This window comes from Petromyzon marinus, chromosome 3, assembly GCF_048934315.1.
Source record: "Petromyzon marinus isolate PM22_M1 ecotype Great Lakes invasive population chromosome 3, UKy_Petmar_22M1.pri1.0, whole genome shotgun sequence".
In the NCBI taxonomy this organism is placed as follows: Eukaryota; Metazoa; Chordata; class Hyperoartia; order Petromyzontiformes; family Petromyzontidae; genus Petromyzon; species Petromyzon marinus.
This window is the reverse complement of record NC_133669.1, coordinates 19219626-19235971: the sequence shown is the minus strand read 5'-3', so window position 1 is coordinate 19235971 and position 16346 is coordinate 19219626. Positions and strand designations below refer to the sequence as shown.

The following is a 16346-nucleotide window of genomic DNA, read 5'->3' as shown; positions in this document are numbered from 1 at the left end:
CGCATGGACTCGCACAGAGACCCATAGACTCATACAGAAATCCATATACGCACACAGAGACCCATAGACGCACAATAAGAGCCTTAGACACACACAAAGACTCATAGACGCACACAGAGACCCACAAACTCAAAGAAAGCCCCAAGGGTTCCCCGTGCAGTTACATATCCTGCACACTCGATAGCTAAGTTCCTGTAACGATTTTCTCCGAACGATTCATGAGCTCGAGTCTGCGCCAGAATCCTATTCACGACATTTTGATGCTGCGTGCGCGTATGGGAGTCTCTGGAGGCCCAGTGATTCCCATAGAGACATCATAATACACAGCATGGATACAAAGTAGCCATGTTTTGCATGAACAAATATAATGAACAATTCTATTCGAAAATCTCCGTGTGCTGTCATCTATTCTCAGTACGCAGCTGAAATCGTGCCCAAATTCTTCTTGACCATTTCTTCCAAGTGGATGGCTGCGTATTACACAACGCAGTTCCGGATAGCTGTTTTAAGTTCCTTAATACAGTATTTATACATGTCAACCGTGATATACTCTTCTTGATAATTATCCAAAAGGAATTATCGATCCATCGTCTACTGAAATCCCAAATTAAAGATCCCATAACTGCGAGGGCATAATGCGCACCAGAGCCCCCTCCCTCATCATGCAAAGGGACTCTGTGGCCATCCTGTACACTTCACCAAACCCACAATGATCGGCGTGGTCAAGTATGGTCAAACAACCACCATGACCCACCCCTGCAGGACCTGGGATCGAAAACTCTCAACAAGCAGTGGATTGAAATAAGGACTGTGTAGACATAATCACGTACCTGTAAATTCACATACAAGCACGTATGAATCTGTAATTTTGATCGATTTGTTTTCGCGTGCAAAAGCTCATTACAGGGCTTTCTCGTGGTGATATTTATAGGACGTAAATCAATACTACAGTCTGTAATAATCATAATATTCGACATACAATTGTTCCAAGTTCTGAGCAAAACCACATCGGCCTATGATCTGTAAACGCGTTAACAGATTTAGTGGCACAGTATTAAAATATACGCATATAGCAAAATATGTACCCAGCATACTTGATGCACACGTGCACATACACACGTTCCGGTATGTGTGTACAATACACTGTATACGAACCGTTTGATTTAGGAACGAGTCTCAGGAACGAATAATGTTCATAAGTCTAGGATTGCCCGTCCTATAGATATGTGGTGGTGTAGTGGTTAGCGACAGGAGTTCAATTCTCGCTCACGGTCAACAACAGTGGCGAATATTTGAACCGGTCCTGTGCCTACCCCAGGTAGACTCGGCCATAAATGAGAATCTGGTGCGGTTTGTAAAACATCAGCACTTGGGAGACAAAGGCGGTCGGGCGTGGTTCTGACCAACCCACCACCACCTCTCATGGTGTGTCGGCTTTTATCCTTGCTAACAACACTTCATTGTGTAGACATACAACAGCACATGTCTGTATACGTGTAGTGTGTATACGTGTGCCAAGTGGCAATCTGAGTCAACTTGCCCATCTCCGAGGTCGACTCGATCTAATTATACAATTGTAAAGTGGTGGCGTAGTTTTTTGTGGTCGTGTGTGTGAGCATCAGAACTGGGTGGGTAAGACGGAGGCGTTTGTGGGGTTTTTAACCGGACCCACGACTCTCTGCTTGCATCCCTATCTCGCGCGTGTACACGTGTAAAGTGTTGACCTTAATAGGTGCCAGCTAACGGCACTTCTCCACACGATGTCCTTTCCTAGTTTGTATTCGGGTATTTTAGTGCGGGCACAATATGAGCATGTATTTCAGACGTCAGTAAAATGGAATTCAAATGTAGTCCGTTACTATAAAAACACCTATACATGAAGCATTCTCTGAATTATGAGGCCACTTTTCTTTCCCACCTCTCTGTATTTTAAAGCAAACGTTAGGGGGTGCGTATTACAATCCCCTGTGTGTGTGGTAGGTGTGTGTGTCTTTATGAACATAATTGTATCAATTGTATTGACACGCGTCTTATTGACACATCGCTCAATTTCCAGAGCGTCTTATACTGGGGAGAATACGGTACGCATACTTGATCTGCTTGCTCGAGATAATTTAAACAAAACAAACATGATTGTGAAGAGCGACTTTTAAAACAGCTGCGTTCGGCGGTGGGGGGGGGATCATGTTCGAACCATAACTCTAGGAAACTTGGATGATCTGTGATTTCCTGTAATAAAACTCACGATTACTCACGCAGACGTGTTGGCCACACTCACAAAGCACGTACACGCGCGCACACACACACGCCCGCGTTCACACCCACGCACAGGAAACACGCGTTCACGTTGACCGGCAAAAAAGCAAAGATCGTCCCGCATAGACTTTCGCAAAGTTCTGGGAAAAGGGCCGTTAGTGAGCGTCTGTTACGTTGATTTCCTGCCTGGGTTTGATCCTGCACATAGCTCACGGTCCATCCTAAATCGCATCCACTGCACAAACCGTGGCAGTAGATGCGAATACCTGATGCACAAATGGCAAGTAAAAAAAAACACAACTTCTCCAGTAGTGTGCGACTGTGGTCATCCAGAACAGACCGGGTAACGCAATGCCCCGATCATCAAATACGAAGGAGACATCACGGCGATACCACTCCGCTTGCTCCTGACGCCGTTAAATGGCTTGATCACCTGAATGTGAAATTGTAGTTGTTGCTCTGCATCCACATCAGCCGTACGAATGATTAAGGCGAGCACGGGGTCGCATGGTCAACGCCAACGCCCGGCCGCCTCCGTCTCCCCGAGTGTTGATGTTTACACGCCGTACCATGTTGTACAGCCTGAGTTGACACCTGGGACGGGTTCTGATATCACGACTGATGATAGCCGTGGCTCGGAATCGGACCCAGGGGGCCGAGGTTCTCGCGGCGCACAATTACGCATTGTGCACTGCTCCCCCTACTAACTGTACGTGTGCGCGCACGTGTCGGGAGTGTTCGCACGTACACAGCAGACAGTCACGACGCGTAGCGTGAAGCAAATCACCCAACAAAATGCGCATGTCCCCGAGAAGATCAATGGGTGCCGCGGGATCGTGAATAAAAAAAAATATCGGCTGGAATTCAGATCCTAATACACGTAATTAAGTTAACATGTGAAAAACCATAATTATGATCTCTTATCTTGTATGTGCATCTCTTATCTCACGACATCTCTTGTCTCTTGTCTCCAGGGTGATCCGGATGTCTTGTGCCCCCACACCCCCCCACCAATTAATCGACCCCTATTTGTTTTCCTTTGTAATATTCATTTATGCTTTAAATATTACGTTTTAAATAATTAAATGGAGGGTCACAATACATCTGGACCACCCTGTACGTCTCTGTGATCTCACTACATTTACGTCGAATCAGTCAGTACGTGTCTCTCTTCTCAAATCTCGCAAGAACTCTAGCTCTTGGCTAAATCGCTTTCTGTCATTTTATTGGGAGGTTATAAAATGAAAGGGGAGGATCCACAAGTCATGGCTGCTTGTGGCTCCCAATGACCCAACACCACTGCACGTACACACCAACCACAAAGATCCCCCGTATAGCCTTTGAACACTGTTGGGGCGAGTGCTGTAAGCTTACGATACGAAACGTGAGGTTATAAGGTGGGGCAGACCGACGCCCGCCCGACCGCCTTTGTCTCCCCAATGCTGATATTTACACAACGCACCAGGTACTCATTTAAGGCTGAGTCGACCTAGGGGAGGCCCCAGCAGTTCAAGTGGCCGGGTTCGTAGCGCAGTGCGCTGACCACTGCACGACCGCTCCCCATACTAACCACACATCCTCACGTGCACGTGGCTCCACGCGTACGTGTTGGGTTGTGATAGCGCAGTAGCTCACGCCGTTGCGCTACCAACCCGACCTTCACAGTTCGATGCCCGACCAAGGCCGATTTCACCTTTACACGGTGTTGTTTATCTGAAGCGGTTCCTCTGCAGGGCACCCCGAGGTCGACCCAGCCTTAAATGAGTCACTGATGCGGTGGGGGAGACAACGGCGGCCGGGCGTGACTTTGTCCACCCCCACCAATGTCGTTCGCCGTGCCAAACCTTAACGGGTGCTCGCTAACAGCACTCTCCCCGACAGCCTGTGTGTGCCTATCCGGGACACCTTTGTGTATATGTGGGCGTGCGTGTTGGCTTGTGTAATTGAAATTCTGGCTCCTCCCAGTCTGTGCGTCTCATGTTTGTAGGTCATTCTCTCGGTGGGGTGTGTTGCGAGGGAGTAGTGGCGCAGTGGTTAGCGCGCTGAGCTACGAACACGGCGACCCCGAGTGGGATTCCCACTCGCAGGCCAACACCGGTGACAATCATCTGAACCAGTAGCTGGGTCTCCGTTAGGTCGACTCAGCCTCAGACGAGTACCTGGCGCAATGTGTAAACATCGCCACTGGGAAGACAAAGGCGGCTGGGCGTGGTTGCTGGCCACCCACCCCATCGTGTGCCGTGCCGGCCTTCATAGGTGCTTCTCGCTAACAGCACTTGCCCCGAAAGTCTATTGAGGCTACACGGGCTTTGACTGGTGAGGGAGCGGTGGCGCAGGTGGTTAGCGCACTGCGCTACCACCGATCCAGGCCACTTATAAGAGGGAAATGTGTGGCTACACTGCCCTCTGCTGCCAACGTAAGCCTCGCCCAGCCTATACGCACTGACGGTGGCCAATTTAGGGTCGATTCTCGCTCACTGCCACCACAAACACCGGTGACGATTATTTGGGCCTCCCCTATGTCGACTCAACCTCAAATGAGTACCCGGTGCTATGTATAAGCATCGCCACTGGGAAGACAAAGGCGGCCGGGCGTGGTTCTGGCCACACACCCCCTCGTGTGCCGTGCACGCTTCCATAGGTGCTGCTGGTTAACAACACTTGCCCCAAGTCTGTAAAGGCTGTATACAGGGGGGGGGGGGCTGTATACAGGGGGGGCTGTATACAGGGGGGGGGCTGTATACGGGGGGGGGGCTGTATACAGGGCGGGCTGTATACAGGGGGGGGGGCTGTATACAGGGGGGGGGGGCTGTATACAGGGAGGGGGCTGTATACAGGGGGGGGCTGTATACAGGGGGGGGCTGTATACAGGGGGGGGCTGTATACAGGGGGGGGCTGTATACAGGGGGGGCCTGTATACAGGGGGGGGCTGTATACAGGGGGGGGGTTGTATACAGGGGGGGCTGTATACAGGGGGGGCTGTATACAGGGGGGGGGGCTGTTTACAGGGGGGGCTTATACGGGGAGGGGGCTGTAAACAGGGGGGGGGCTGTATACAGGGGGGGCTGTATACGGGGGGGCTGTATACAGGGGGGGCTTATACGGGGAGGGGGCTGTAAACAGGGGGGGGGGGCTGTATACAGGGGGGGCTGTATACAGGGGGGGCTGTATACAGGGGGGGGGGCTGTATACAGGGGGGGCTCTATACAGGGGGGGGGGCTGTATACAGGGGGGGGGCTGTATTTGTGTACGTATGTTCCAACCTAGGTCGATTCAGCCTAAAATGAGTACCCGATGCGATAAGTGAACAGCACTGGGGAGACAAAGACGGCCAGGCGTGGTTTCTCGCCACACCACTTCTTCGTGCGCCCTAATTGGTTTTCGCTCACCGCACTTGCCCCAATGGCTACAGGGAAAACTTTGACTTTGTATGTGTATGCAGTACTGTATGTAAATGTCAGTGTGTGTATACGTGTCCGTATGTGTGTGTTTTATCAGTGGGAGACAAAGGCGGTCGGGCGTGGTGCTGGCTGGCCACCTACCCATCCACCGTGTGCCGTTCCGGCCTTCACAGGTGCTCGCTGACAGCACTTGCCCCAACAGTCCGTGAAGGCTATACGGGGGATCTTTGCCTTTATCTGTGTGCGCACGGCTCCACTCAGACTGCGCGTCTCGTGTGTAGGGCATTCTCTCGCGGAGCGGTGGCGCAGTGATGAGCTTCATTGCGCTTTGGACCTGATAACATGAACCTGAGTTCGATTCCCGGCCTCGGCTAACAGCACGGGCGAGCGATATCTGAACCGGGTGTTTGGGCCGCTCCTAGGTCGACGCAGCCTCAAATGTGTATACCTTGTACGGTGTGTAAACATTAAGCACTGGGGAGACAAAGGTTTGGTAACATGACGTGTCCCAGCATCTTTGTGCGCGTGTAAACGTGTATGTGTGTGAGACAGAAGCGAATTTACCTCTAAATATCTGGGCACATTAAGTGTGCTCCTCCAGCAGATGAGGAATTGTTGCCTTTGTCATGTAACTAGAATGACTAGCCGGATAGAAGAGGGTAAGTGGCACTGATCTGGTACGATTGAAATTTTTACTTATTGGATTTGCGGCTGAATGGTCTTAGCGAGTATAAAAATCGGCCTCATTTATTTTTCCTCTGGTGCCCCCAATGGTCTGAAACTCCGTTTCTCCCACCTACAAACCGTGCTGTCAACTCCCTGCTACTGGACATCTGTGTCAAAAGGAGCTTTATAGATAATCGGATCCCTCCAGTATAATTAAATATTTTTTTTTTATCTTTAATTCAAGACTAAATAGCCTATCGTATATGGAGTTATGTCGCGCTTTATTCCAAGGCGCTTTACAACATTTATACAATTGTACGTACCATGATAGTGGTTGAAATAAAGAGTGGGGTTATTAAAAGTGTGTGTGGTGTAATTGTGGTGATAGGAGAACAGGTTGCAGTGGTTAAGGAGGGGCTGGGGTAGGCCTGATCGTAGCTGGGGGGAATACCAGCAGGAGTAGTCATAGGGGAAGTGAGAGGGATAGTGATATGGGTAGTGATATAATCAGAGAATGTATTTATACTGGAGGAATACGATGAGATATGACGCTCTTTTACACAGGTGTCCGATAGGGGCGGGTCAGAACGTTGTAACAACAAACAATACACAAAACACGATAAGTGCGCAAAGTATAGGAAAGGTAAGCAAATAACTTTTCAAAGACACAAATAAAACTAGATCTTTCTTTATGTTACCAGGTAAAGCCCACTGAGCTATTAGCTTCCTTTTTAAAAGCAACCTGGCCACAAATGATAGCTCATGTGGACATTTCAATCAGCCCAATAATCTAAATAATCTAAATAGTAGTGGTAGGGGTTGGGGTAGGTCTGGTCGTAGCGGTGGGAGGGGGGCAGGGAGTAGCAGTCGTGGTAGCGTCTGGCTAGGATAGAAGCACAGAGTCTCGAGATGTGGTCGCATTTTCGACGCGATACGAATACAAAAATTGTATACGTTGGACGATGATCAACATTTTGTGGCACGTCAATTGGTGGCCATCGTACGGACGTCCTGGTCCTCGCCGCGGGAATGTGGAATTGTACGCACGGTGGGCGGCCGCTGAATGACGACGAAGGTGGTGGTGGTGATGATGATGCGGGGATGCGAGCGATGTGCGCACGTGCACGTACGCAGTGACGTCACCGGTGGGGATCACTTGCCTCTTGGGGGGACGAGGGGGCATCATCGTATTCGTAATCATGATGAGTAACATCGTATTAATCATCATCATTAATTAATAACATCGTATCCGTAATCGTTGTTTGTAACGTAGTATTAATCTTAATTTAAAATATCGTATTGATCATTTATAGAATCATCATTAGTAACATCGGAGTCATCATCAATTATTATAATATCGTATTAATCAGCATCATTAGTAACATCGCATAGTATAATCATTAATAACATCGTACAGTATTCATAATCATTAATAATACCGTCATCATCCTTTAAAAAACAACGTGTTCATCTTTAAAATATAGTTCAGTATTTATAATCACTAACAGCCATCATTAACCTTCGTCATCATTATTTACCATTGTCAACATAATCATCCTCAACAAACAAGAAAATCATCATCACTGGCCATCCTTCACCAGGTCTCCTTATCCACCAGACCCACCCCTCCTCTCTGCCGGTGTCATAATCGGAGGGGGATGTGAAATATTTTCCAGAGCTCGGTCCCGGTCAGCTCCAGATGAAATTCAGCCCTGGTCTTCACCATGCGGCCTCCTAGGATTGAATCTTTTCAGCAGCATTGATTGAAATTCAAGCAAACTCTGGACCGGTTTCGATTCCCATTGCCTCGCCAGACTTTGCATGAATAAAGTGTCTGTATTACAGGTCGGAACATTCTTGTTGACTTCGATGCTGCAAGAGAGGAATAACCGGTCTCCGCGCCTTTACGGCACATTACGAAATGTTTGGATGTTTTGATTATTATACCTTTCTCAAAAACAAAAAAAATCCCGCGACCTACATTTATATCCTGTATGAGTCTGCTATGTAAAATAGTTGGAAACCAATGGCGGAGCCAAGATTTTCAGGTAGGGGTGGGGGGCAACCCCTTCAGCAATGAAAAATGATAGAGGAGTTGTTAGTAAGTACTAAAGGACTTGTCTCTTGGACGCGTGTGCGGCGATGGCCCAGCCATCGATCGAGGGTCGAATTCGAACCGCGTTGTGATCGGCATCGCGTTCGCTGAATCCCTTCAGGGAAGTCGTGTGCTGTATACGCGACTGCGCACAATTCTGAGTCACCTATAATTGCTTTGCTGTTACTTATTGGCAATTATGGAACAATAGTCCTATCATCTCAGAGTCCCTGGCACGTAATAATATGCTACACAGTGGCAGTGGTGGTCGCAAATGCTGATTTATTACTAATAAACCCCAATGATCCGATCGATATTAGGGATTTCGATCGGATCATTGGGGGGCTATGTGCCACCCCCCTCCCCCCCCACTGGCTCTGACAGTGGTTGGTACATTGTCTCGTAAAATGTATTTACTTTAAATACATTATTTGGTGATAATTGCGTTGCCAGTGGTGCACAACCACAAATAACAAAACAACTGAACACATTTGTTAATAATAATGGTATAAAAAAATTACTAAATGTTTGTAATCGGCGACGTTCCGGGCAATGTCCCTTCTTTACAGCACACACAGAGAGACCAGAGAGATATAAGGACGTATCTGGCGACTATCCAAATATCTCCACCGCTACCCCAAGTATTAAAACAGTTAAAGATCTGTGCACTGTCTTTGTACTATTTGCCTGTTGGCGTTCTCTGGTCTGACTCTGGCAAGACAAGGGAATAAAGAAGGCAGTCTCTGGTGTAAGCCAATCAGTTTCAAAGCCAACGCATATATTATAAGAGCACGTTTATACTGGTAGGAACGAAGTTGTAAACTGAGTGTACCAGCCTGCAATAGATTAATGCGTCCGTCCGTCCCCTTTCAATACTTTAACGAAGTGAAATCTCGTGCTGTTGGGTGTAAAATCAGCAATAGACAGCGCAGAGACTTGTCCTACCAGCCCACCCTGCAGGGACCTGTTTTGCATGTTTTGCCACAAGTACGTGTGGTTAATGTAGACTGTATACCTTGCAAAAGGTATCGATTTGGTGTTCGAACATCTTAACGCAACTGTTTTATTACCAAAACGGGCAAAACCCATCCTTAATATTTTCATCGTCTCCAATGTCGTTTGTGGCGATGTTCTTCTACTTTGAAGAATTCGGCGACGACTCTGCAAGATCGTAATCCTCAGCTCGTAGAGCGCCACCACGTGGCGTAGCAGCGGCACTGTGCACCACCAAACACGTGGCTCCATCCCACTCGCGTCGTCCTCCAAACCCCCCGGCGGCTGTTGAGCCGCTCCCATCAAGCCTCTCGCGATGCCCTTCGACTCGAGGAGGCTGCAGGGCCCCGAGGACTCCCAGTCGCCGCTTCTCTTCTGCGCCCCTGCGGCCCCCCGGGCGCTGCTGGACGGCCGAGGCAAGCGGGCCGACGGGCGCGCCCCGGACGAGCTGCGGGCCTCGTTCGCGCGTGCCGGGCTGCTGAGCCAGGCCAAGGGCTCGGCCTACGTGGAGGCGAAGAACACCAAGGTGCTGTGCGCCGTGCACGGACCCAGGGAGGTGTTACGCAGGGAGGACTTTAGTATGAGCGGCCGCCTCTACTGCGACTTCAGGGTGGCGCCGTTCGCGGGCGCGCGGCGCTGCGAGGCGCGGCCCCCCGGCGGCGACGAGCGCGAGGCCGCCCTGGCCGTGGTGCAGGCGCTGGAGGCCGCCGTGCGCCTCCACCGCTACCCCAAGGCGCAGATCGACGTCTTCGTCACGGTGCTGGAGGACGACGGCGGGGCCCTCGGCGCGGCCGTCACGGCGGCCTCCCTCGCCCTCGCCGACGCGGGCATCGAGATGTACGACCTGGCCGTGGGCTGCTCGGCGCGCCAGGCCGGCGCCGTGCTGCTGCTCGACCCCAGCGCCGCCGAGGAGTACGGGCGGTATGGGGAGCCGGCCCGGGGCCCCTCGGTCCAGGCGGAGCAGCACGGTGGCCTGACGGTGGCCCTGCTGCCGTCGCTGGACCAGGTCTCGGGCCTGGTGTGCCAGGGCGAGTGGGACGAGCAGGTCTTGCGGCAGGCCGTGCGGGAGGCGGTGGATGGCGCTCAGCGCCTCTACCCCTTGCTCCAGCAGTGCCTGCTCAGGGCCGTGCGGCGCTCGGTCCGGGCCCCAGAGGCACCACCGGCGGGGCCACCGGCGGGGCCACCCGGGGACGCGGGCAGCGACGCGGGGATACCCCCGGGGGAGAGCGAGCCCTGAGGTCGCGAACCCCGCCACAACCTGAACTCTTCGTCTCGGCGCAACGTGTCCAGACCATGGTTGTTCAATTATACGTTCGCATTACAGTTGTATTGGTCGCCGTTGTTTCATGTTGCAGTGGCGTTGCAGTTGCAATTCTTTACCAGTCGCTGAACCACGATCGTAATTGACACCCCGGGGGGGGGGGGGGTCTGCGCCTTTATGCTGTAAAGTTTTCCAAGTGAGGATTCTGCCAGTCGCAGGTGTTTCTTTTGTAAAGAATAAAAGTCAAATTGAATTGTTAACGAGCGGTAATATTTGTGTCGCGGTTTATTCTCGCGCGTGGCAGCAATATTCTCACAAGCTGAACGCCCCCAACCCCTGTCGTGGTCTGCTCCACCACGCGGCAAGAAGGCTTCGGCGAGAGTTTGTGAAGGAGAGAAAAATACTACAGTGGATTACTATATGGTCAATGGTTTGGGGGGTTGTTTGGCCCCACCGTTGTCTTTGATTTTCCATTCATGAAGGGGATGTGCGCATCGGCTATGTTCGTGCATGTTCTGATGCGGTTGATGATTGCGCCAGTTTCTTCGAGGAATGTCAAAGCCAGGAGGTGCGATGTTTGGTTCACGAATGAGATGTTCATTCTGGACATGCGCGTTGTTCCACTCCGTTCGCCGAACTAAGTTGCTATGCAAACTATCTGTAATGCCATTGTAGGTGGTGGGGTTTTTTTCTGTGTAAATCTCCCCAGTGCTGATGTTTACATAGGGTACCAGGCACTCATTTAAGGCTGAGGCGACCTCTTGGAGGCCCAGGACCGGTTCAAATTATTGTCACTGGTGTTGGCCATGAGCGGGAATCTAACTCGGGTTTCTGGGTTCGTAGCGCAGTTATCTAAGCTCAAACTCCCCCGACACACGCACCCATACATATAAACACACTCTACTCACATTGATACGTAAATACATCAACGCAGAAGGTCGTTCTCATTTTGAGGCCGATTGCACCTAGGGGAGAACCACCCACACGCATTCCACCCCATGCTGCTCTTCGTCTAGGTATCCCTAGTTCTTAACCTCGCTCATTTCAAGAAGTTTCTTGACCCTTAAATATTAAAACTGTAATCGTGCCTTTTGTTGATGACGGCAGCCCATATACCATATAATCAGCATCAACATCGTCGTCATCATAAAGACAAAATATCGGCAGAAGCAGCTACATTCGCAAAATTATAATTTCCATTATAAAAGACAGAAATATTAATGTTCATCATCAGCTATATCATTGCCTTTGCAGCATCGTAATCAGTTTTCAGCAATTACATCATCAGTGGTGCACAAGCACATCACACAAAACTTGGCACGTTCATTGATAACACTGGTCTTAAAAGGAAAATTATAAGAGGCGACGTTTTGGGAACTAGCCTTTATTCATATCACATTTATTAAAACAAGAAGTTGGTTACATAATAGGCAGCATCTTCAATTATATCATGATCAGCTGCGCCAATTACCATGAGCAGCTTGATCAACTTACCCAATAAACATGCACCGTTGTTGGCATGTGGTTCAACCAAAAGTTGGCCCAACGTTGACGAAACGTTCCACGTTTATTGGGTGGCTAACTCGGGTTATACAGGGGTGGTTTTGTAATTGTTGAGTACAGACCTTAAATTGACATTTTCCGTAGCCGTGCCCTTGACATCACCGGTATAATTAAGCCCTGGTTGAATGTGTAGTTTATTTGGGGAAACGCATTGCGAATGTGTTTTGTCTGATGAATATACTAGCTCCCGTCATGGGAATGTGGAATATCCATCATTGGCTCGGTCGCTAAAGTTTGAGCTGGTCAGATAACGTGTGGTTGATAATGGGGGTATTTTTTTATTGAGACATACTTAGAGACTTACTTTAGTACGAGTGTTATGTCTCAATCTTCATTCAACCAGGAGAGGGAACCCTTATACTGTATTTGCATTTGTTGTTGTTGTCTGGTGCACAACTCAACACATTCGCCAAAAACACTTCACGAAAAGAAAAACTATATAATAGGCAACGTTTCGGGCAATTGCCCCTTTTTAGGAAGAAGGGCAATTGCCTGATACGATCACCTGTTGTAATCCCAGCAGGGCATATCTGGACAGATGAATGCCATGAAATACACGCGCAAAGGTTACCGGATTGAAACGGGAAATATAATTTGGGACCTCCCTTGCCGGTATCAAAATATAAGAATAGGTTTTACGCTTTCTGGCAATAAAACAGGTGTTAAGATGTTAAAACACCAAACTTAAACCTTTTGCAAGGAATCACGTCTGCATTAATCACATTTCTGGTAGTATTTGGTTTATAATGCAGACGTGATTACTTGGAAAAGGTTTCAGTTTGGTGTTTTAACATCTTAACACAGCTGTTTTTATTGCCAGAAAGGGTCAAACCTATTCTTATAGTATTGCATTACTCTACCGTAAACAGTCGCGTGTGTAACGTGACGATACAGCCGTGTCTACATCTGCACATGGGCCAAGTCTCAAAATATTCACATAGCTACGTCACCGTGGCCTCAATCGCCCCAATGACGTAAAGTTAACGCGGTGACGTCGGACGTCATTAATCATAAACGTCAACGAAATCACATTTGACGTTGGCGACTAATCAAGCGACGTTGCGGGCTTGTAATGTATCACGCGTACGACTATGTGATTGCGCAATGAGATCGCGTGTTATTACGTCATAATCGGTGACCGCCGTGGACTGTCGATCAGTCCGCGCGCTCGCCGGGGATGACGTCACGGGTCTCAATCCGGCAATGTTGCTTCTACGTAGTGACGTCATCGAGTGAGACTTTGCTCCATGCTGTGGTGGGTTGCCACCTCTGTGGGGTGCTGGCGTTTGTATTCGGATGGCAAACATTCTACCGGGATCTGGTGGCATTGTGTTGAACTGCAGGACAACAGCATTGTGCTCGGCACCGCCTAGTTTTGATAGACCAAGGCTCACTGAGAGATTACGTACGGTATACGGATATGGTCTTTGGGGCCGTCCATAAATGACGTCACGCACCTGGGGGGGGGGGGTCAGACATTTGTGACGATGTGTGACGAAGGGGGGGGGGCGGGTTGAGAAATGTGACGTCACATCAAAATGCGCAACTTTAAATAAATATAGACAACACGTTCTATTTAATTAAATAGACTTTTTAATAAATGTTTTCTCCTTCAACATCAGAGTGCAGCGCCACATTAAATACGCACTACAATGACAATAGTTTAAAGCGATTTGAAGCATGTTTTATATTTTATTTTGGGGGGGGGGGGGGGGCAGAGCTTTGTGACGTCATATTTGAGGGGGGTGTCTGACTTTCTGTGACGCCATGTGACTGGGGATGGGGGTCAAAAAACGTCCAAAATCGCGTGACGTCATTTATGGACGGCCCCTTTGCAAAAGGTGGGTAACCCCTTACCCACTCACAAACGCCCACTCCCTGGCGCATTAATTCACGAATTAATTTGCAAAGTCACTCGATAATTCACCCACTTAATCACGCACTCAGCCACCCGTCCACGGGGGTTGCTTCCTGTCCAGGGACTTGACAACTTTGTTCGGGTGGCAAAAAATTGATTTGTACCGATATCTGGTACCGCTCTTTGTGTTGAACTTGTTTTACAGTAAACTGCACAGTTTTCATAAACAGAGGTAGGTCAACAGCGGAAAATGTGCCGACCCCAAAAAGGTACAACCTGTGACAATTAATGGTTCAAAATAATAATGACAAAGGTATTTACTGCTTTCTGCGCATTGTTTCGCGAAATATGGGCTCGACCTTTCACCCCTTTGGGGATGGATCATTTGCCAAAACAAGTGAAAAGAAAGCATTAATATGTTATCACGCACACACGTTATCACGTTCCACAACGTCATTTCACTTCAAACGTAATTACGTCATCACGTACATCCGTGGGGCGATCAGTGAAAATGTAAAAACGTCGGCGCACCCACGAATGCTCAATTGTCACCCAAATTTAATCTGCGTATGACGTCAAACGAATGGGCGGGGTTATACACGAGGCCCCGCCCCCTGTTGGGCTGGGCGTGGTCTGGAGTCACATCCATTCCATGTTCAGAATCGGAATATTGATTTATGCTGGAGAAATCCGATGAGCTATAAAGCTCTTTTTGACAGATGTCCAGTAGGGGTAGGTCAGAACGTTCTCCTTGGGGTGATATATTATTTAACCTTTTTTTAACCATGTAGTTCGAGAAGCTTTTCATGGCTGTACCAAAGGAATTTCTATCTGGTACAGATACAATGGGAGGCAGGCAGATCGATGCCCGAGTGCGGTCAAGAGATGGCTCCCTATTGGTCGATCATGCTATGAATGCTGATGATCTCGTAGTTGCTGCTCACTCTGAGGAGTTGGAGGCTTTACTGCTGGACCTGGAGTGGCCGATCAACTTCACCAAAACTAAGCACTTTCCTGGTAACTTTATGTCATCCAATTCCCTATATGAGTCATAGGGCAGTTTTCAAACCTGGGCAGTGTGTTTTATGCACAGGTCCGGTTTGGAAGCGGAGGTCAATCTCCAAATCAGTCGAGCGGCATTATCTTGTCATCAGCTGCTGCTTCTGTGTGGAAGCTACCTTGTCGCTCCACACAAAGCTTCAGGTCTTCTCGGCCATAGTTATTGCCTCCCATCTCGATGCTTGCGAATCATGGACCCCTTTGAAGGAACACATTCATGGTGGCCTGCCTACGATCCATCCAGGGTTTAACCAGGCTGGATTGTGTCATGAACTCACAAATCTTTGAAAGATCTTGGTAAATTCCCATCGGTGAGCTCCTCCGGCAGGCAAGGCTGCGTTGACTGGGCCATGTAGCCCGCATGCCCAGCCACCGCATGCCCAAACAGCTTCTGTTTGGCCGGATAGCGGGCTAAACGGGCGCAGCACGGGCTGGAGGAGAGATGGACTGATGCGGTACAGAAGAACCAGGAGCTGAGTGGATTTGCCGATGACTGGTACCAGCGGTATCAAGATCGGCCTCTGTGGAGGAGGATCGTGAAGGATGCTACTGGGCAGTTGGGAGGCAGTCGCCCTCCAACAACAGCAGAGGATCGACGCTCACAGGAACGAGCGGAGCGCCGGGCGGCTAAAATGCAGAAAGTTGGCACAATAAGGGGGCACAGCTGGTGCATCTGCCAGTCATCTCAGTCAACCCATGGGCACGTGGGTCTGTCCCGTGACAGAATCAGAATATGTATTGACACTGGAAGAATCCGATGACCTATGAAGCTCTTTTTCTCAGACGTCCAGTAGGGGGCAGGTCCAGCGAGCCTGCGACACTTCACGTAGCTTCGGAGTGCCACCTCGCCTGGTGCAATCGGCGCCGTGGTGACGTCAACAACAGCACTTCGTGGCGAATGACGACTGTTGTTGTTGTTTGATGGGGGGAGGGTGAGAGGTGGGGGGAGGGTGAGAGGTGGGGGGGAGGTTGAGATGTGGGAGGAGGGTGGGGGGGAGGGTGAGAGGTGGGGGAGGGTGGGGGGGGTGAGAGGTGGGGGAAGGGTGAGAGGTGGGGGGGAGGTTGAGATGTGGGAGGAGGGTGGGGGAGGAGGGTGGGGGAGGGTGGGGGGAGGGTGAGAGGTGGGGGGTAGGTGGGGGGGGAGTCCAGCACCGGCGCGCGCGACATCACAGCTCCCGCGCAGTGACGTCACCG

General features: G+C 49.8%; 2 protein-coding genes across 2 annotated transcripts in view; one reads left to right on the top strand and one right to left on the bottom strand.

Annotated features, from left to right (window-relative positions):
• Positions 1 to 2952, bottom strand: part of LOC116956357 (monocarboxylate transporter 4-like) — a 30926-nt gene extending 27974 nt beyond the window's left edge. Inside the window, exon 1 of the mRNA XM_032977954.2 lies at positions 2690 to 2952. The gene's annotated coding sequence lies outside the window, so the exon portion shown is untranslated. The remainder of the gene's footprint in view (positions 1 to 2689) is intronic.
• A 5943-nt stretch (positions 2953 to 8895) lies between these two features.
• EXOSC6 (exosome component 6) lies at positions 8896 to 10932 on the top strand. The gene has a single exon (XM_032977942.2). The coding sequence runs from the start codon at positions 9728 to 9730 to the stop codon at positions 10646 to 10648; it is 921 nt and encodes a 306-aa protein (XP_032833833.1). The 5' UTR covers positions 8896 to 9727; the 3' UTR covers positions 10649 to 10932.
• Positions 10933 to 16346: the final 5414 nt, after the last annotated feature.